The following is a 21,526-nucleotide window of genomic DNA, read 5'->3' as shown; positions in this document are numbered from 1 at the left end:
ATAACAACAACAACATGGTAGCAACACAACATGGTACAAACATTATTGGGCACAGTCAACAGCACAAAGGTCAAGAAGATCGAGACAACGATACATCACACAAAGCAGTGAATTTCGTCCGCCCATTCACATACTTTAAGCAAATTCCCCTCCTTGTATAACCCTACCTACATGTACAAATTACCTGACTTAACCTGTACCCCCGCACCGGTACCCCCTGTATAGCCTCGTTATTGTTATTTTGTTGTGTTACTTTTTTATTTGTGTTTTATCTTTTACTTTAGGTTATTTAGTAAACATTTTCTTAACTCTATTTCTTGAACTGCATTGTTGGTTAAGGGCTTGTAAATTAGCATTTCATGGTAATGTCTACACCTGTTGAATTCGGCCCATGTGACAAATAAAAATTACTTTTGTTTTCTTTGTATCCCTTCAAATTGCTTATATAAATTGCAGTGTAAAATGATACCCCAAGCCAGCTTCCAACCAGCTATTGTATGGTTAAAGACTGTTTAGAGTGCCTTGATGTCTGAAGCATTAACATTTGAGAGAGAAAAAAAACAATAACAGACATTTTTTTTTTTCACCTTTATTTAACCAGGTAGGCAAGTTGAGAACAAGCTCTCATTTACAATTGCGACCTGGCCAAGATAAAGCAAAGCAGTTCGACACATACAACGACACAGAGTTACACATGGAGTAAAACAAACATACAGTCAATAATACAGTAGAAACAAGTCTATATACGATGTGAGCAAATGAGGTGAGATAAGGGAGGTAAAGGCAAAGTAAATACAATATAGCAAGTAAAACACTGGAATGGTAGATTTGCAATGGAAGAATGTGCAAAGTAGAAATAAAAATAATGGGGTGCAAAGGAGCAAAATTAATTAATTAAATACAGTAGGGAAAGAGGTAGTTGTTTGGGCTAAATTATAGGTGGGTTATGTTATACATTTAAGCTTAATAGTTTTCCTATGAAGTTAGTGAAAAACATTAGCCTTTAACTTTGACATAATCTAAACTGCATTTGGGAAAAATGAAGAAAAATAGTAAAAGGCAACAAACTATTTATTTTCAAGGTGTACTATGGAGCTAGTGCATAAAACAAAAGTCATAATTTAATAGCATATAACCTTTACATAATCTAAAATTGAAATGATGCTGTTCCTGATGTAAATGGTTAGACTGATTGGATGTATTTGCACAACAACAGAGGCTGTAGCGTCTGTGGTCAGCTCCTCAGACAATGGCATGGTATGCTGCTGCTCATTTGTGTTTGAATGGGGAGCCCCCTATTCTCTGGAGATGCGAAATCGAGGCTTTTGGTACCACCAGTGTTCAAACTATTCTTTTCACTGATGAGCAGCCTTCATCATGTGCATCATCTTCCTCGGATTGATTTAAGTACTCTGTCTCTGAATATTCCTGTTTTATGAGCTGATGGGTTAGATACTGTTCAGTGCTCTATATATTATACACAGTGCACAATCTGGAACTATGTGGTGTTAAATATTGATATATATGTATATATTTTTTTTTAAATTTAAACTTTATTTAACTTATTTAACAGTTAAGAACAAATTCTTATTTACATTGACAGCCTATCGGGGAAAAGTGGGTTAACTACCCTGTTCAGGAGTAGGATGACATATTTTTACCTTGTCAGCTCAGGGATTCAATCCAGCACCTTTTCGGTTATTGGCCCAATGCTCTAACCACTAGGCTACCTGCCGATATTCAGCTTATTCAGCAATATCTCCTTGTCAAACAATTATTTTAAGACTACATGAGTTAGATCCAGGCTAGATGGTAAGAAATAACTATTTCTTTCAGTTTATGGTTAGAATATAAAAATCAAGCAGAATATCAAAGAATAGTAATACTTCCCTCTAGTGGAACACATTTGGCAACTCTGCAACACTAAGAGGCAGTACAAATGAGATAAAATTATATCCGATCTGCTAAACCTACTAAATAAGTATAATAGTAAGCCTTCATGATGAGATTATTAAATTATTTTGGAGTAATTACATGTAGCTAAAACCAGTTGACAAAGTGGCACAGGGTTAACATAGGTTTTGTTCTTATGAGGTTTGTGTGCTACTTTGAGTTAATTTTAGTGTTTGGTCCTGTAGTCACTATAGTCTGAGCTTTAGTGGATTGCAATAGTTTGGAAGATTGGACATGGTTTCAGTATGAGGTGAAAGACTGCATATTCCGTTGAATTTCCACCACAACAGGCGATGTATCCCTGGACATGTTTCACAAAGGTTATGTCACACCCAGAGATGGATGTGAAAGTGTCTGGTGCTCAAACCACCTCGAGCACCAAATCAATAGGCATAGCCTACATTGTTTACCATGTCTGTTTGGCTCGATGACTTTATCCAAATGCCTAGAATAAAATACAATATGTTAGAAAGACAATGTAAGTATTGTAATAGTGTTCATATTAAGTAAAACATGCTTTTTTTAAAGCCAAGAAAATGACACATTGACACAACTGAGAGAATAACATCAGATTATTGGATAATATAATCATAGCAATAAACATGGTGGACTGTATTATATGTTCATAACATTTTCAAACACACGTTGTGCATTATTGACAAAGTATTGATCCTTGTAAAAAGGCAGAGCAACAGACGTATGATTATCTGTCGCGATATTTGGCTTGTGGCTGGAGCTGGATCAGAATTCAAATCGTGTTTCGTAAATGGTGGAAAACCTAATAATATTTGAGGTGTGGTGGTTCGGTGCCCTTTTTGACGGCATGTGGAAAGGTATGCTAACAAGCTAGGCTGCAAGCTAAACCGTTTGAAAGTTATCCTCTTCAAATATTGATCACTTACAACTTTTCGGAGGATAACAGTCTTTGTGCAATCAAGTTAGCTTGCAACTTTGCAAGCTAGCTAGCTAACCGTGTCCCCAGGCTCGATTGCTAGAGAGACAGCCGGCTGGTGGACGAGATTACAAGTTTAGCTAACGGAGCTAGTGAACTTGAATATCAGGAGGGAAAAAAGCTTGATATCGTGTTACTAGCTAGCTATGAAGCCTAGCTTGTCAGATAAACAAAACTAACATTAGATCAAATATGTGTATCAGTTGTATGTTGCATTGTTCACTAGAAAGCATATGTATACAATCGTTTTATCCAGTTTCGTGCCTACTGAAAAGGACCCAGTTACTGAGTCCAAGTTATAGAGCAGTTACTGCTAGCTACAACCTTTATCTATTGTTCTCTCAACACGGTTTAGCTCCAGGTTTGTCTTTCGTTCACCATTAGACTAATATCTATTTGGCATCCTTGTTTGTTCTGTTCATTTAAATCAGATATTGTAATCACAGAATAGCCCACATGCGTTACATAATTGAACAACTATCCCACCTAACACCATATGAGCCATTGCTGGACTTAATGGGTGTACCACACCTTCCTTAATAAGTGTTCCTGTTAAGTTTCTCTCTTTTTGCTTCTCTTCAATTGTGAACGATGTCTACTTCAGGAGATGATTTTGATCCAGCGACTACAACACAAGTTGAAAGAAGAAGAATGTGCGCTGCAGAGAGCAGCCCAATATGGCCTTCAGCTGCTGGACGGGCAGCTGGATCTGCAGAACAAGTTGGATGAACAGAGGATAGAGATTACCAACAATGTGGAGGTGATCATTCACACTAGGCAATTACTGACATCATTAAAGGCAGCTGTCTTGACAGTTGATGAATAGGCTATGACAGAAGCAGTATAACTCATTACAAAATAAGACAACTGCTTTACATAAAAATTAATAATATTAATGGTGTAATCATCCTGATATTGCATGACAGGAATCTTGTTACTACTGATATTACAATAATGTTAAACAGGGTTAAGATGAGAACACAGATAGAGTGGGTTGATGTTAGAGTTATGACTATAGTCTCTTGTGTGTCGGTTCTCAGGCCCTGAAGGAAGAGAAATACTCCCTGCAGGAGAGGGATGAAAAGCTGTGTGCTGAACAGCCTGCGCTCCGACTACGACTTGGTCAACAGCCAGCGGAGGCTGCAGTGGGAGAAACAGGAATCCATGCTGGAGAGGAACCATGCTATGGAGCTCAATGAGTGCAAGAACAAGGTTGGGCTGCCAGTGATGTGGTTTGGGTTACCTGTACATCTCTGTACACCATTTGCAGTATTTGGGGGATATGCTGAATCTAGATGAGGAAGAATGAATGCAAAGTTAATTGTTGTGGATTTCTGCACACTGAAATAATCTCTGCTAAGGACATCACAAGTTGTCTTTGAGTCTATTTGTTTTCCCTGACAATACATAGTGTGTTTGGCCGTAGGTGGAGAAAATGAAAGCTGAATTGGATGAGGCGCAGCTCATTGAGAAGCAGCTGAAGCATAAACTGGAGCTCCAGACAGAGACCCGGAGGAACAAGATGGAGGACCTGCGTTTGGTCACAGAGCGGACTCATGAAACCATGTCCTTAGAGTTGATGGAGTTGCAGGAGGAGAGGATGGCGCTGGAGGATGCTGAGGTGAACAAAATATTTAATATTACACTCTGTAAAGACTCATAAAGACTCAGGATAAACAGAAAAATAATTTGTTCATCCATAGCTGATTAAAATCTTGGTAAACAATGATTACATGTGGTACAGTATAGGTAGCCATTTTCTTTTTGTCCACTCAGGCCACCTTGGAGCAGGCACTTCAGGAGGCCCAGTACAAAGACCAGCATCTGGAGCTGACCAACACAAACCTTCAATGTTAACTGGAACGAATCACTGAGAAAGAAGAGCATGAGAGAGAAGCTGTCTCCTGCTTTAAAGCCTTGGAGTAAAATAATAATCTTTTAGCAGTTTAGGATAAGGCTCAAGGTACTAAACGATATCATAACCGCCATCGATAAAAGACAGTATTGTGCAGCCGTCTTCATCGACCTGGCCAAGGCTTTCGACTCTGTCAATCACCGTATTCTTATTGGCAGACTCAATAGCCTTGGTTTCTCAAATGACTGCCTCGTCTGGTTCACCAATTACTTCGCAGACAGAGTTCAGTGTGTAAAATCCGAGGGCCTGTTGTCCGGACCTCTGGCAGTCTCTATGGGTTCAGGGTTCAATTCTCGGAACAACTATTTTCTCTGTATATATCAACGATGCCGCTTTTTCTGCGGGTGATTATCTGATCCATCTCTATGCCGCTCTTTCTGCGGGTGATTCTCTGATCCATCTCTATGCAGACGACACCATTCTGTATACATCTGGCCCTTCTTTGGACACTGTTAACTAACCTCCAAACGAGCTTCAATGCCATACAACACTCCTTCTGTGGCCTCCAACTGCTCATAAAAGCTAGCAAAACCAAATGCATGCTTTCAACCATTCACTGCCCACACCCGCCCGCCCGACTAGCATCACTACTCTGGACGGTTCTGACCTAGAATACGTGGACAACTACAAATACCTAGGTGTCTGGCTAGATTGTAAACTCTACTTCCAGACTCATATCAAACATCTCCAATCCAAAATCAAATCTAGAATCGGCTTTCTATTTCGCAACAAAGCCGCCAAACTTACCCTAGTAAAACTGACTATCCTACCGATCCTCGACTTCGGCGATGTCATCTACAAAATAGCTTCCAATACTCTACTCAGCAAATTGGATGTAGTCTATCACAGTGCCATCCGTTTTGTTACCAAAGCGCCTTATACCACCCACCACTGCGGCATGTATGCTCTAGTCGGCTAGCCCTCGCTACATATTTGTCGCCATACCCACTGGCTCCAGGTCATATATAAGTCTATGCTAGGTAAAGCTCCGCCTTATCTCAGCTCACTGGTCACGATAACAACACCCACCCGTAGCACACGCTCCAGCAGGTATATCTCACTGATCATCCCCAAAGCCAACACCTCCTTTGGCCGCCTTTGCTTCCCGTTCTCTGCTGCCAGTGACAGGAACTAATTGCAAAAATCGCTGAAGCTGGAGACTTACATTTCCCTCACTAACTTTAAACATCAGCTATCTGAGCAGCTAACCGATCGCTGCAGCTGTACATAGTCCATCTGTAAATTGCCCACCCAATCTACCTACCTCATCCCCATATTGTTTTTATTTACTTTGCTGCTCTTTTGCACACCAGTATCACTACTTACACACCATCATATGATCATCATCATCTGATCATCTATCACTCCAGTGTTAATCTGCTAAATTGTAAATACTTTGCTACTATGACCTATTTATTGCCTTACCACCTCATGCTATTTGTACAGACTGTATATAGGCTTTCTTTTTTTTCTATTTAGTTATTGACTGTACGCTTGTTTATTCCATGTGTAACTCTGTTGTTGTTTCTGTCGCACTGTTTTGCTTTATCTTGGCCAGGTTGCAGTTGTAAATGAGAACTTGTTCTCAACTAGCTTACTTGGTTAAATGAAGGTGGAAAAAAATATATATATATATATTATGCATGCGTTACACTAGATTCATAGTCATTCATGCTAATGACACTATTGTTCCTATTTGCCTGCTTTAGAAAGCCCTGGAGGCCAACGAGATCTCCAGATTCAACTGGATCAGGTGTTGCAACAGGCACAAGATCCAAACAGCAAGGGAAATTCTTTATTTGGAGAGGTAGGTGCAACATTTCTCTTTAGCTTGAGGACAAGCGAGCAGCGATTAAGAGACAGTTGATCAGTAAGAAAGTACCGGCCCCTTCAGAAGCAGCATGTGATCTCAGAACAACATCTTCATCATATGAAGGTACAATACAAAACACTTTCCCTTATGTTTCCAGTCAATCACTCCTAGTGACAATGTGAGACTGAACCAGAGGTGCATTTGGAATTGATCTGCTTTTTCCTCTTGTTTTTTCCCTCCGGGTTCAGATAGCCACAATGATGCAGCTGCAAGGCTCCAGGGCAGGCCCTGCTCACTTGGAGCGCCTTCAGTCCATGCTCTCAGAGAAGAACAGTGAGATACAAGCTCTCAAGATCAAACTAAGTCGCCCAGAGAAAGTAGAGGTGATATCCTCTTGTTTGGGGTGACTGATAAAAATCCATAACACTACAACATGTGATAGGACATCAGATTCACAGTATTTAGTGATTGTGTAGTTATGTCAATTGTTGGTTACTTTGTCTATGCAGATGACATTGAAGGCACAGCCCTCTTCAGCCCCAGTGGAAATGGACAGTGGGGACGGGACTTACTACACTGACCTGAAAATCCAACTTTTGAACTCTGTGAGATCTCTGGTTTTAGTGTAGAGTTAGTATTTACATGCTGAGTGGATGAAGGCCTTCAGTTTAACCCATAAACGGTCTGCATTTAAGGTTCACTATACAAATTGGAGCTGTCATACCTGCGTCAGAGTTTGATTGTTGTGATGTTTGTGTGTGTAGGAAGGATGCAGAGCGACTGGGGGATGAGTTGTTCATGCAAAGAATTAAGTCACCCTCTGAGAGTCAAAGAGCACTGGAGCTGGAGAGAAAGCTATTCAGTGTAGTGAGGGCCCTCAAACAGAGCCAGAGTGACAACATCAAGCTGCAAGTCAAAGTGGAATAGTTCAGGTGGAAATATGAGCCCAATGGTAAATTTGCCTATATAGTGACATTCACTTGAACACAGGTGCAGTGATTACTTACATATTTCAAACATTTAGACAATAGGTAAGAGGTATTAATTCAATGATGTTGTGTTTTTAGTAGGGAATAAATATCTTATTCAGAAGCGCAAGTGCGAGAAACTCCTTATAGACATGCCTAGTGACCTCCCAGAGGTGAAGAAAGAGGAGCCCTGGAGATTGAGCTCCCCAAGCACATGAAAGAGGAAACGGAAACCGTTAAACCCCCCCCCAACAGCCCCAAACCTAACCCTGCCTTGCCTGGAGACAGCAAGTGTGTCCGCATCTGTGAGGAGCCCTCCCCCCCCATGTCAGTGTCCCATGGTGCTGCAGACCCCTGTCTGTCCTCTGCTGTTCAACTTTGGTTTCTTGGTGTTCTTCCTGGGTTTTGTTCGGGCTCTCACCACTCGTCCACCACTGCCTACCCTTCCCCTGCCTTTTGGGAGGGCTGTCACAGGAAAGAGTATTCACTGTTTTGCACTGATTTGCCTTTGACTTCCAGTAGGGGCAATTATGCTGCCACCTGACCTAAAAATTGTATTAAGATACCTTTTTATAAGTATTATACTTTTCAGGACATTTTTTCTTCAAAGCTGACCGCCTGGATTAAGGATAGAATTGCTATTAGGAGAACCGTTGTAACTTACTGTATACAGGGTACCATGAGTCAGTGTGTAACTTGTTCTGTTGTATGTACTGTATTAGATGCATGTCATTTAAGTACTAATAATGGTTTACAGCCTGCTGCCTTTGGGAACAGTTTAAATAACGTTTATCATTGTTTTAGCATTTTTTTGTTCTTATTAACACATGTACTTGAATTTTGTCAAGTAGTTTTGGAATGAGCCTGCTTACCTTCAATCTAATGGGGTTTATTGTATGGCGTACCACGTAGGCCATTTGTTTGTAAATTAATTGTTTTATATTTATACTATAAATGAAGACGACAGGGTTGTAAACCTCATCTGTATGGCTTTGCATTTGACCATCTTTATACAAACGGAATGGTTTGCAATTGCCTTTAGGTCTCTTTTAGCTGACTGTAAAATCAAGACTAAGGAGATGGAGGAGGAAGGCACTTAAATATTTTGTCTTGCTCATTCACTCTCTGAATGGCACACAAACACAGTATGTCCACCTGCTTCACAACCGCACAACCACGTGTAACCAAGCAAGTCCTGGACCTCCAGTATAGATCAGGGTTAACCTGCTATAGCCGACACACGCAAGAGTATTAGTCTCTTCTCCTGCTTATCTCTGTCTTCTGAGAAGAAAACAATATAGTTACTTTTTCATATGTTGTAAGATTCATATACATATTTACAGTACCGTAACTGTTTTGACAAATGGGCACATGGGCTATATGTATTGTTGTCAGTTCATGTAATAAAATGAAATAAAACGTCTAAAAAGACTGATGAAATGTCATGTAATTGCGTCACAAAGAGCATACAGGGATCTCCATTAGCCAATCCGATCGCATAGATTTGAAAACGAGTGACACTCTTTAAAATACGATTGGCGGGGGTCGTGATGACAAGAACGGTAGGAGTGGTCTAATTTCTGACAAGTATCAACGTTACACGTCCATGCTTAAATCTGAAATGGTGCGGTCGAGTAAATAAATAGTGCAATGCGTCGTAGTTCACATGAATTGTATTTGTTAATCTATAGTGTTATGATATCGATATTTTCACCATCAATATATTCGTTGTGTTAGCTATACAACAGCCAGTATGTTGACCGGATGCCTGAGAAAAGGAAGTAAATCTACCAGGCTGAAGATGGCACTCATGCTCTTAGTACTGAGTTGTCAATTCGTCCATGTTCTCAGCGAAAAAGTGAGTAATTAATGAGTTAATGATATACTACTCGATATACTACTGTATAAATATGTTGTTAAACAGTTTGTGTGTAGCCTACCAGAGTTTGATGAGAGTCTGTAGCCTACATGAGTCTGATACAATCCCCTGGCCCTGTAGTCTTCCTCTGCGTTGACTGTTGTGGAGAGCACTGAGACCAGCCTGGATGATGAGGATGAGCACCACATGGAGGAAGAGAGTGATCCTGAGGATTTGGATGTGTTCCGTCCCACGGACCAGTGGCAGTCTCTCAAACCAGGTGATTTTTTTTTTTTTAAGTATTAATGCACAGGTGCCTCGTGAAGTACACACAGTAGTAATACATGTATTTTATTAGGATCCCCCTTAGCGACTGTTAAAGCAGCAGCTACTCTTCCTGGGGTCCAGACAATATAAAACATGACATAATACAGAACATGTAATAGACAAGTACAGAACAAGGACAGAACTACATGCATTTAAAATAAGAATGCACACATTCATATATTTGTGCCTTAGCATTCCATGCACCATGTACTCAGTATAGTAGAAATACTGCAGCCATTTATTTTCCCATATATTGCAATCCTTTACTCTACTGTTACAATTGCTTTGTCTAAGCAGGTCCTGATATCATAATCTCACAGCACTAGTTGTTCTGTAAACACCAGAGAGAATCTCACAACATAATGAACCATCCATGTCCTTGGTTCTTCCATTTGATGTCAATAATAATATTAATAATCATGTGATTCATAGATGCCAATGAATGCAAGTGCAAAACACAGAAACAAGAAACGGCATGGAGTATTAATGTGTATGGCAGAATCAAAAGTATTCACTGTACAATATTGTTATCACTCAGGCCAGGCAGTCCCAAGGGGCTCTCACGTAAGGCTCAACCTCCAGACAAGCCAGAGGGAGGTCAAACTTGGGGAACATCAGATTCTCAAATACCAGATCGATGGACAAAGGTAAGTGTTTCTGTCAGTTTGAAACACTGTATAACATTTTTGCCTTGTAGCTATTGTACAGTAGAGGGCCATACTATCTTTGCTTGAGGTTACAACAGACTACCCACAGGTGTTTTCTCTGAGTCAGACAGGGGAAGGAGAACACACCAGGCCCATCCTTCAATGCTGAGGAGCTGAAGAAGGCTCTGAAAAATATAAAAGAAGGAGTGGATCCCGAAACTAGTGACAAAGAAAAAGAAGAGAAGGTATGGCCTGATTTGATGTGTCTGTAGTCTCTTTTCACGGCGAAGACACGCGGCTGTGAAAAGAAATGGGATCACAGAGGCATTAGTCTATTTTTTGATTTCCTTCTCGGTTGGCAAACTATTACTTATGGTTCTAGTGTGTTTCCCTGTGTGTTTAGGAGGCTCTCAGAGCCCAGTTTCGTCCCATGGAGGAGCTGAAAAGAGACATGGCCAAACTGGACATGCTGATGGAGTCAGACTTCCAGGTTATTAGCCGACTGATGTCCCAATTCAACAGCTCAAACACCACTGTGGAGGAGAAGATAAAAGCTTTACATGACCTAGAGTACCTTGTTCATCAGGTGAGCAACGCGATACTAATGAGGTGGGAGGCAACGCGATACTAATGAGGTGGGAGGCAACGCGATACTAATGAGGTGGGAGGCAACGCGATACTAATGAGGTGGGAGGCAACGCGATACTAATGAGGTGGGAGGCAACGCGATACTAATGAGGTGGGAGGCAACGCGATACTAATGAGGTGGGAGGCAACGCGATACTAATGAGGTGGGAGGCAACGCGATACTAATGAGGTGGGAGGCAACGCGATACTAATGAGGTGGGAGGCAACGCGAGGTGGGACTAATGAGGTGGGAGGCAACGCGATACTAATGAGGTGGGAGGCAACGCGATACTAATGAGGTGGGAGGCAACGCGATACTAATGAGGTGGGAGGCAACGCGATACTAATGAGGTGGGAGGCAACGCGATACTAATGAGGTGGGAGGCAACGCGATACTAATGAGGTGGGAGGCAACGAGATACTAATGAGTTGGGAGGCAACGAGATACAGTGGCTTTGGAAAGTTTTCAGACCACTTTACTTTTTCCACATTTGTTACATTACCACCTTATTCTAAAATGGATTGAATGCCCCCCCTCAATCTATACACAATACCCCATAATGACAAAGGTTAAAGGTTTTGAAATTTTAGCAAATTTATTTTTAAAAAACAACTATAACATTTACATAATTATTCAGACCCTTTACTCTGTACTTCGTTGAAGCACCTTTTGCAGCAATTACAGCCTCGAGTCTACCTGGGTATGAAGCTACTAGCTTGGCACACCTGTATTTGGGGAGTGTCTCCCATTTCTCTCTGGAGAGCCTCTCAAGCTCTGTCCGGTTGGATGGGAAGTGTCGCTGCACAGCTATTTTCAGGTCTCCAGAGATGTTTGCTCCGGTTCAAGTCCGGGCTCTGGCTGGGCCACTCAAGAACATTCAGAAACTTGTACCGAAGCCACTCCTGCATTGTCTTGGCTGTGTGTTTAGAGTCATTGTCCGGTGAACCTTCACCCTAGTCTGAGGTCCTGAGCGCTCTGGAGCAGGTTTTCATCAAGGATCTCTATGTATCCTTCTCTGTTCATCTTGCCCTCGATCCTGACTAATCTCCCAGTCCCTGCCACTGAAAACATCCCTAAAGCATGAAGCTGCCACCACCATGCTTCACTGTAGAGATGGTGCCAGGTTTCTTCCAGATGTGATGCTTGGCCATTCAGGCCAAAGAGTTACATCTTTATTTCATCAGACCAGAGAATCTTCTTTCTCTTGAACAGAGTCCTTTAGATGCCTTTTGGTAAACTCCAAGCGGGCTGTCACTGAGGAGTGGCTTCTGTCTGGCCACTCTACCATAGGCCTGATTGGCGGAGTGCTGTGGAGATGGTTGTCCTTCTGGAAGGTTCTCCAATCTCCACAGAGGAGCTCTGCCAGTGTGATAATTGGGTTCTTGGTCACCTCCCTGACCAAGGCCCTTCTCTCCCGATTGCTACATTTGGCCGGGCGGCCAGCTCTAGAAAGCGTCTTGGTGGTTCAAAACTGTTTCCATTTAAGAATGACGGAGGCCACTGTGTTCTTGGGAACCTTCAATGCTGCAGAAATGTGCTCCAACACAATCCTGTCTCGGAGCTCTACGGACAATTCCTTTGACCTCATGGCTTGGTTTTTGTTCTGACATGCACTGTCAACTGTGGGACTTTTATATAGACAGGTGTGTGCCTTTCCAAATCATGTCCAATCAATTGAATTTACCACAAGTGGACTCCAATCAAGTTGTAGATACATCTCAAGGATGATCAATGGAAACAGGATGCACCGGAGCCCAATTTTAACTCTCATAGCAAAGGGTCTGAATACTTATGTAAATAAGGTATTTCTGTTTTATTTTTAATGCATTTTTGAAAATGTTTTCACATTGTCATTATAGAGTGTTGTGTGTAGATTGAGGGAAAACAACAAGTAATTTAATTCATTTTTGGAGTAAGGCTATAATGTAACAAAGTGGAGAAGGGAAGGGGTCTGAATATACTAATGGTTTGGGAGTATAAATTGTTGAGACAATAAAAGATGCAACATTGATTTTATTTTTTTTGTTTTAATTTGATTGTAGAAGCAACATTTATAATTAATTTCCTTGTTATCTGTGTTGTCAGGTGGACAATGCCCAGAACTTGGCATCTAGGGGAGGATTGAAGCTTGTGGTTGATGCTTTGAACAGCACAGACTATCGCCTTCAGGAGAGTGCTGCTTTTGTCTTGGGGTCAGCTCTGTCAAGGTATAGCAGTCTCCATTAACCCATACCAACAGTCTAATTGTAAATACCATCCAAAAGACAGCATGTTTGTATTTGTGTGTGCGTCAGTAACATTATCATCGATTATTCTTCCTAGTAACCCGGTGGTGCAAGTGGAGGCGGTTGAAAGTGGTACTCTGCAGAAGCTGTTAATGTTACTCGCCACACCACGACCCATGTCTGTTAAAAAGAAGGCAAGTCTTGTTCCCACATAATCAAATCCATTCGTTAGTACTCTGATTGTAAATGTAGCACCGCTAATTATCCAGTTGGAGACTCTCTTTCCATTTTAAAATTGTAAGGTTTCCTCACATCTGTCTACAGTGAAGTTTTACAATTGGCACACTATTTTGCATTATTCTCTTCCTGGCACATTACTGATGCTAATGTTTGTCTGTATACAGGCGTTGTTTGCTGTGGCCTCTTTGCTACGTCACTTCCCCTTTGCCCAAAGCCACTTCCTGAGGCTGGGTGGGCTGCAGGTGTTGGGGGATCTTTTCCGAGCTTCCGAAGGTGGGGCCCTCCGTGTGAGGATTGTAACCATACTCTATGACATGATCAATGAGAAGGTGAGTGGTGCTCTTATTAAAACCTTGCCTATAAATGCAAGGCTAGTCATGTGAAATCAAATGATGTGAATGGCACATTCTCTATTCTAGGAGCTGATTTCTCAGACTGGACTTGACACCATTCCAGATGCTTCTCACAACGAGCGGTTGCGGCAGTATGCACAGGTCTCCCTCATGCCACTGTTGGCAGAGCAGGGCTGGTGCAGCCTGGTGCCTGAACTGTTGGCCTCCCCAGAGCACGACTGGAAGGAAAAGGCCCTGAGAACTATCCTGGCCATGATGCCTCACTGCCAGACTCAGTATCGGCAGGACTACACCCTGTCTTCCTCCCTCCACACCCTACAGGAGCAGTACCAGGAACTGGTGCTCTCAGAGCAGGTCCTCGGAGACGAGGATGGGTACTTTGGGGAGATCCTGGCTCTGTTGGAGACAGTGCTGCTGAAACTGAAGTGAGCATAGGGCTGGGTGGAGAAACCCCATCAAAGGACAATAAAGTCTGCAGCTCTGTAAAGTAACATTTTTATTTAGAGACTGTAATATGATCACACATCTGCAAATCAGAAGGTTGCCTTTTTCAGTTGTTGCCTCAGAGGGCTTAGTCTTCCTTACAGCTTTTTTTTTCTGCATCTGTGATGCCTCATGCTTTGCCTTGTCTCAATAAGGCTCTCCAGTCCTCCCTGAGGAATACATTTAGCTGGGCTAAATGTCATTTTCCCTTATATGTTTCTTATTCACAGTGTGCTCTATCGATCTTCTTGTTGGATTGCCCTCTAATGTGAGACTGGTGCGCCTGTGGGTGGCGGGTAGAGCATTGGGTTAGTAACCGAAAGGTTGCTAGTTCGACTCCCCGAGCCGACTAATTGTAAAAGTTGTCGATCTGCCCTTGAGCAAGGCACTTAACCCTAATTTGTACAGGGTTGGCTGATCCCAGGCCGTGACCCCTCTCTGCAGGTGTCTTGGGGGGTACAAGTTACGTACTTGTACATGTGTGACAATTATAAGCACCCCCTATTTATCCTGCTGCTAACAGTAATGACATCAGAACTATATTGAACAAAAATATAAACTTAACAATTAATTCATAAAAGGAAACCAGTCAATTTAAATTAATTAATTAGGCCCTAATCTATGGATTTCACATGACTGGGTAGGGGCGCAGCCTTGACAGGGCATAGGCCCACCCATTTGGGAGCCAGGCTAACACACTGGGGAACCAGGCCCAGCCAAACATAATTAGTTTTTCAACAGAAAAGGGATTTATTACAGACAGAAATACTCTGTCTGTTTCATCGGCTGTCCGAGTGGCTGGTCTCATACGATCCCGCAGGTGAAGAAGAAGGATATGGAGATCCTGGTTACACATGGTCTGCGGTTGTGTGGCTGGTTGGATATTCTGCCAAATTCTCTAAAATGAAGTTGGAGATGGCTTCTTGTAGAGAAATTAACATTAAACTCTCTGGCAACAACTCTGGTGGACATTCCTGCAGTCAGCATGCCAACTGCACGCTCCCTCAACCTGACATCTGTGGCATTGTGTTGTGTGACAACTGCAGATTTTAGAGTGCCCCTTTTATTGTCCCTAGCGCAAGGTGCACCTGTGTAATGATCATGCTGTTTAATCAGCTTCTTGACATGCCTCACCTGTAAAGTGGATGGATTATTTTGACAAAGGAGAAATGCTCACTAACAGGGATATAAACAAATGTGTGCGCAAAATTAGAGAGAAATACGCTTTGTGTGTGTGTGGAACATTTCTGGAATCTTTTATTTCAGCTCATGAAACATAAATGCAACATGTAAAGTGGTGGTCCCATATTTTTGTTCAATATACTTCCATAATATTCTATTAGTTTTCATAAGAGAAGAGACTACATTTTCATGCTTCATAATTTTATTAGTCTACAGATTTCGAAAGCTGGTGTCCAGTGATACTCCTCCTTCCTCTGGATCATTCCAGCAGGACAGGTGTCCAGAGAGACTTCTTGTTATGCCTCACACACTCCTCCATGCTTGACCAGGACTTGCTTGTGTTTAAGCCTGTGAAAAATAGGTGTTCTGTTAACAACTTAAAATGGAAGGTTCAAATATGGCACCTTCAATTCAAAAGGGCATGATTGAATGTAAAATGCTGACCAGAAACCTCAAGGATTGTTCAGTATAATATTGAGTCTACATCTCTCAAATACACACTTTATTCTAATAATTTGAGATGTCTTTTATTTGAAACTTTTTGGGGGTACAGATCAGCTTTAAATTGCAGATTGTAGCTTCCATCAATGTAATTGTCTGTATCATTTCCAATCTCCCATACACACATATATATATAGTTGAAGTCAGAAGTTGACAAACACCTTAGCCAAATACATTAAAACTCAATTTTCACAATTCCCAACATTTAATCCTAGTAAAAATTCCCTGTCTTAGGTCAGTTAGTATCACTACTTTATTTTAAGAATGTGAAATGTCAGAATAATAGTCGAGAGAATGATTTATTTCAGCTTTTATTTCTTTCCTCACATTCCCAGTGGGTCAGAAGTTTACATACACTCAATTAGTATTTGGTAGAATTGCCTTTAAATTGTTTAACTTGGGTCAAACGCTTCGGGTAGCCTTCCACAAGTTTTCACAATAAGTTGGGTGAATTTTGGCCCATTCCCCCGGACAGAGCTGGTGTAACTGAGTCAGGTTTATAAGCTTCCTTGCTCTCACCGGCTTTTTCAGTTCTGCCCTCACATTTTCTATAGGATTGAGGTCAGGGCTTTGTAATGGCCACTCCAATACTGTGACTTTGTTGTCCTTAAGCCATTTTGCCACAACTTTGGAAGTATGCTTGGGGTCATTGTCCATTTGGAAGACCCATTTTCGATCAAGCTTTAACTTCCTGACTGATGTTGCTTCAATATATCCACATAATTTTCCTTCCTCATGAGGCCATCTATTTTGTGAAGTGCACCAGTCCCTCCTGCAGCAAAGCACCCCCACAACATGATGCTGCCACCCCCGTTCTTCACGGTGGGGATGGTGTTCTTCGGCTTGCAATCCTCCCCCTTTTTCCTCCAAACATAACAATGGTCATTATGGCCAAACAGTTCTATTTTTGTTTCATCAAACCAGAGGATATTTCTCCAAAAAGTATGATCTTTGTCCCCATGTGCAGTTGCAAACCATAGTCTGGCTTTTTTATGGCGGTTTTGGAGCAGTGGCTTCTTTCTTGCTGAGCGGCCTTTCAGATTATGTCAATATAGGACTCGTTTTACTGTTGATATAGATACTTTTGTACCCGTTTCCTCCAGCATCTTCACAAGGTCCTTTGCTGTTGTTCTGGGATTGATTTGCACTTTTCGCACCAAAGTACATTCATCTCTAGGAGACAGAACGAGTCTCCTTCCTGAGCGGTATGACGGCTGCATCGTCCTATGGTGTTTATACTTGTGTACTATTGTTTGTACAGATGAACGTGGTTCTTTCAGGCGTTTGGAAATTGCTCCCAAGAATGAACCAGACTTGTGGAGGTCTACAATTTTTTCTGAGGTCTTGACTGATTTCTTTTGATTTTCCGATGAGGTCAAGCAAAGAGGCACTAAGTTTGAATGTAGGCCTTGAAATACATCCACAGGTACACCTCCAATTGACTCAAATAATGTCAATTAGCCCATCAGAAGCTTCTAAAGCCATGACCATTTTCGGGAATTTTCCAAGCTGTTTAAAGGCACAGTCAACTTAGTGTATGTAAACTTCTGACCCACTGGAATTGTGATACAGTGAATTATAAGTGAAATAATCTGTCTGTAAACAATTGTTGGAAAAATTACTTGTGTCATGCACAAAGTAGATGTCTTAACCGACTTGCCAAAACTATAGTTTGTTAACAAGAAATTTGTGTAGTAGTTGAAAAACGAGTTTTAATGACTCCAACCTAAGTGTATGTAAACTTCCGACTTCAACTGTATATTATTATTTTCCACCACCCCTCCCCTAATTGGAGTAAACTTATGAACAACACTTCGGATTCTACTTCCAGCTTAAACATACTATATACATTTTACAGACACAATCTATTTCACAATAGTTATCTGTCATTTGTTATTACTCCTATACTTCCGCTACCCTCAACCCCTCCCATCTATTTTTTTCTATTTGAAATGTCTTAGACATTATTAGTTAAGTTATTTGTTTACTGTTTATTTAAGCGTGGTTGATATGAATAAATGTATCGGGTATCAAGCATGATCTTCCTTTAACTGAAAAATGTTTGAATCTTTAACAAACCCTGCTAAATTTCTAGCCACAGTAAATAGGTAAGATTTGTGCGTTGATGATGCAACTGTTCCTAGAACAAGGTCACGTAAAGTTACCTCACCGGAACTGGGGTAAGGTTTGGAGGTCCGTATCATTGATTTCTCAGACTTCTGGGGATTTTTTTTCTTATTGACATACTGCCTAACCTTTCTTTGTGGTCTGGCATCACTTTGCCAGTGTTTCCTAGTGATTGAAATAGCCTAAAAGACAATTCTCTCCAAAGCTTTCTTTACTGCAGGTACATAACCTCACCCTTGCTTCATACTTACATTTCAGCACATAGTAGGATAGGTATAATAGGAATAATACTCTCTCAGAAACCCTATTTAAACAAGGTAAATAACCCATGTGTTTTATACTTACTTGTTCTCACGACACAGCACACACTCGGTGGTGTACGTGTTGCCATCGCTCCCACACACAGGATCAAACTCTCTGGAGCACATGCCACCTTCATACACCTCACACTGAGGCTGTTTTAGGCAGGGGAAGAGCAGTCTATTATAGTTCTTTTGACATACACATCCTCATAAAAAGTATTGTAATGGCCTTGTTCCCATAGAATAACTATTTCCTAATGTATCTCACCTCTCTGGGCTGTGGGCGTCTTTCTTCATCCATGGCAAAAACTGTACAAAACATGAGAAGAAAGGGTTATTCACTTTTTCCTTGATGTGATTCACAATATTTAGTGTGGGGGAAAAGGTTGGTGGAATGTTGCTCAGCAACTATCTGAAAAGTATGCCTTCTTTTATTATTGGTCTTTGAAACAAGATCACGTTCCACTTCTTTAAATACCTTATTGTTTTTCAGATTAAATTACTGTCCCTTGTTGAACTTACTCAATGTGTTATCTTTAGCTCTATGATGACACAGCCAGTGAGATACATACCAGTAACCCTAATGTCAAGGTACCTATCTTGGAAATAACTTTTATCTTGGTATTAATGGCATGGGGTCTGAGACTGTTGTCCATATTCTATCACCAGTGTCCTGTGACACATGCATATAATTAGGAATTACAATAATTATTCATAGGAATTTAATAGGATCATGGCTCCCCACATGATGAGCTCTCCCACAGTCAGCTTCATAGAAGTGCCTTGGTAGACAAAATGATATCACCTGACATTCTTTTCTTGGTGCAACTCTGACTTTCCATTTGTGTGGGCTCTTACAACTGGGTATTCTATCTTAAACGTAGATAACCTAAGCTATCACCACTTCCTTATAGGCTACTCTTCATTCTTAAATTCAGCTGAAAGCGTGTAAAGGATCCAACTAGCATCGCTCACAGTGAAGAGTTGTCTGATTATTCCCAAAACCTCATTGATCTAAGTACAGAATAAGGCGAAATGTTCAATGTTAAAATATCAGGCAATATTTTTACATGTATGTCAAAACAGCTCGTAAGTGCTTTTGGTTATGGCAATAGTACTCACCAGAGAGCGAGAGGAGCACGATAGCACAGAGCAGTATTGTCAGCTTCATAGTCTCTGTGAAGGTATGGCTTGGAGTTGTGAGTCTGTAGGCTTGCCATCTAGCCTGCCTTTTTATATGGTGCTTTTGGGACTTGACCTGTCAGTTAAATATCACTCCTCCCACCTCTCCATCTCTCCTCCCAGCTGGTTTGTTTGTTATTGCCACTGAGTTTTTGTCACATATAGCAGTGTGTTGGCCAGCAGGGGCCATTCAGCATGGTCATCATAACTAACACAGATCTGGATTTTGGGCCCACAGAATAAAACTAACAATAAGTACTGCAGTTTTATGTTCTTGTGTACATGTTCTGCTTTCATTTGCTCAATACTTATTTATTACATCTCTGCAACAAAACAAACACAGTACATATCTTCCCTTTTTCAATTCAGATTGTCAGAATAAGATGTACTTATTTCTAAATAAGTATTTCCCTATTGTGTCTGTATAGGAATAAAAAGAGACAAACCATTATTTTTCAGGCAAACCCCAGTTTCACTACACAGCTCCCAAAGTGAGTGACTGTTCATTGGTTGAAAATGAGTGGAATGACTGGAAGAAGTTGAACTTGCTTTCTAAAGAGGTCAATTGTGCTTTGAGACTTTAACAATGCAAGATATCAGTCATCCTTTGGCTTTGTCAATGTAATTGGTAGTCTCTTAATGAAAACGTGCATCTACAAATGACTCAGAAAGATAACCAAGTCACACAGTACACCTTGTGCATTCTCAATTGAATCATTGAAGATAATCCCCTATATTTTAGAATGAATGGAAATATCAGAGTAGTATGTAGCTAGGCTACTAATTTCTAAGGCCTCTTTACAGCAGGTCATATAGGCAAGCTCTGTCTGAGTTTAATCTTTTTCCCTCCATTTTCAGATCACTTTGAGGGGAGACGTTAAACATGGATAAAACTACCATTTTGATTTCATGGACGGTCAGTCCTTGCATCCATAGCCCCGTCTATGAATTTGACATTGGTACCATTCTCTAGGCCCATCCGTCTGCTTTTTACTTAAACAGAGGCAGGTGACCACTTTGTTATTGTTTCAATTAAAGGTAGACTCAGCGATATGAGGTAGACGCAGAAAGTAAACAGCATAGTGGATCAGTTTACGCATCAACTAAGAGCGTTGAAGCGTGAGGCTCAACTTCTTCCATTTTGTTTGCAATACATGTATCTGTCCAATTTTTAAAGTCATGCAACCCTCTGTCCTTGGCTTGAACTAAATACGTATTTTTGACACACCTATGTTAGAATTTAGAGATCACAACATTAGTGTTATAAGCATTTTTAGAAGGACATGTAATTACTTTCAGAACCACCAAAAAGTTACTTTTTCAAATCCTACAGATACAGGTAAGATGTTCTGATTTCTATATAGTATCAGAAAGAGCAGATTCTGAGGTTTCCAACACATTTACCTTTGCCGAATAACTCTCAAAATTGAAGATATGAACTCTATTTCAAAATCTCACTTTTTTCCAAGAATAACCACTGAGTGAGCAACACAGTGAGCATGCAGCAAAATCATCTACAACAGTGGTTCCCAAACATTTATAGTCCCGTACCCTTTCAAAACATTCAACCTCCAGCTGCGTACACCATCTAGCACTAGGGTGTCACGTTCTGCCCTTAGTTCCTTTATTATGTCTTTGTGTGAGTTGGGGTGGGTAGTCTATGTTCTTTTTTCTTTGTTGTATTTCTGTGTTTGGCCTGGTATGATTCTCAATCAGAGGCAGCTGTCGATCGTTGTCTCTGATTGAGAATCATACTTAGGTAGCCTATTTTCCCCATTTTGGTTGTGGGTGATTATTTTCTGTTTACAAGACTGTTCGTTTGTCGTTTTTGTTGTTCAGTTGTTTTATTAAAATAATGAACACTTACCAC

The 21,526-nt window shown here is 41.0% G+C and overlaps 2 protein-coding genes, 1 long non-coding RNA gene and 1 pseudogene across 3 annotated transcripts; 2 read left to right on the top strand and 2 right to left on the bottom strand.

The window, feature by feature from the left end:
• The first annotated feature begins 2,620 nt into the window (after window positions 1-2,620).
• On the top strand, window positions 2,621-9,032 carry LOC115129306 (protein Spindly-like; annotated as a pseudogene).
• On the bottom strand, window positions 3,531-9,647 carry LOC115129307 (uncharacterized). The gene is made up of 3 exons (XR_003863647.2): window positions 9,542-9,647; window positions 4,149-4,196; window positions 3,531-3,614 (listed from the first exon to the last, which is right to left on the bottom strand). It is a non-coding gene; the product is annotated as an uncharacterized LOC115129307 (long non-coding RNA).
• On the top strand, window positions 9,168-15,656 carry LOC115129305 (nucleotide exchange factor SIL1). Its single transcript, XM_029659512.2, has 9 exons — window positions 9,168-9,459; window positions 9,601-9,739; window positions 10,325-10,433; window positions 10,561-10,678; window positions 10,837-11,019; window positions 13,147-13,268; window positions 13,384-13,480; window positions 13,691-13,855; window positions 13,946-15,656. Exons 1-9 carry the CDS (start codon window positions 9,355-9,357, stop codon window positions 14,306-14,308), a joined length of 1,401 nt encoding a protein of 466 aa, XP_029515372.1. The 5' UTR covers window positions 9,168-9,354; the 3' UTR covers window positions 14,309-15,656.
• Window positions 15,596-19,704, bottom strand: LOC115129304 (serine protease inhibitor Kazal-type 1-like). The gene is made up of 4 exons (XM_029659511.2): window positions 19,597-19,704; window positions 18,743-18,783; window positions 18,518-18,627; window positions 15,596-15,892 (listed from the first exon to the last, which is right to left on the bottom strand). Exons 1-4 carry the CDS (start codon window positions 19,643-19,645, stop codon window positions 15,841-15,843), a joined length of 252 nt encoding a protein of 83 aa, XP_029515371.1. The 5' UTR covers window positions 19,646-19,704; the 3' UTR covers window positions 15,596-15,840.
• Window positions 19,705-21,526: the final 1,822 nt, after the last annotated feature.

This window comes from Oncorhynchus nerka, linkage group LG5, assembly GCF_034236695.1.
Source record: "Oncorhynchus nerka isolate Pitt River linkage group LG5, Oner_Uvic_2.0, whole genome shotgun sequence".
Taxonomy (NCBI): domain Eukaryota; kingdom Metazoa; phylum Chordata; class Actinopteri; order Salmoniformes; family Salmonidae; genus Oncorhynchus; species Oncorhynchus nerka.
Note: the sequence above shows the minus strand (reverse complement) of the source record. Positions and strands in the feature narration are given on the sequence as shown.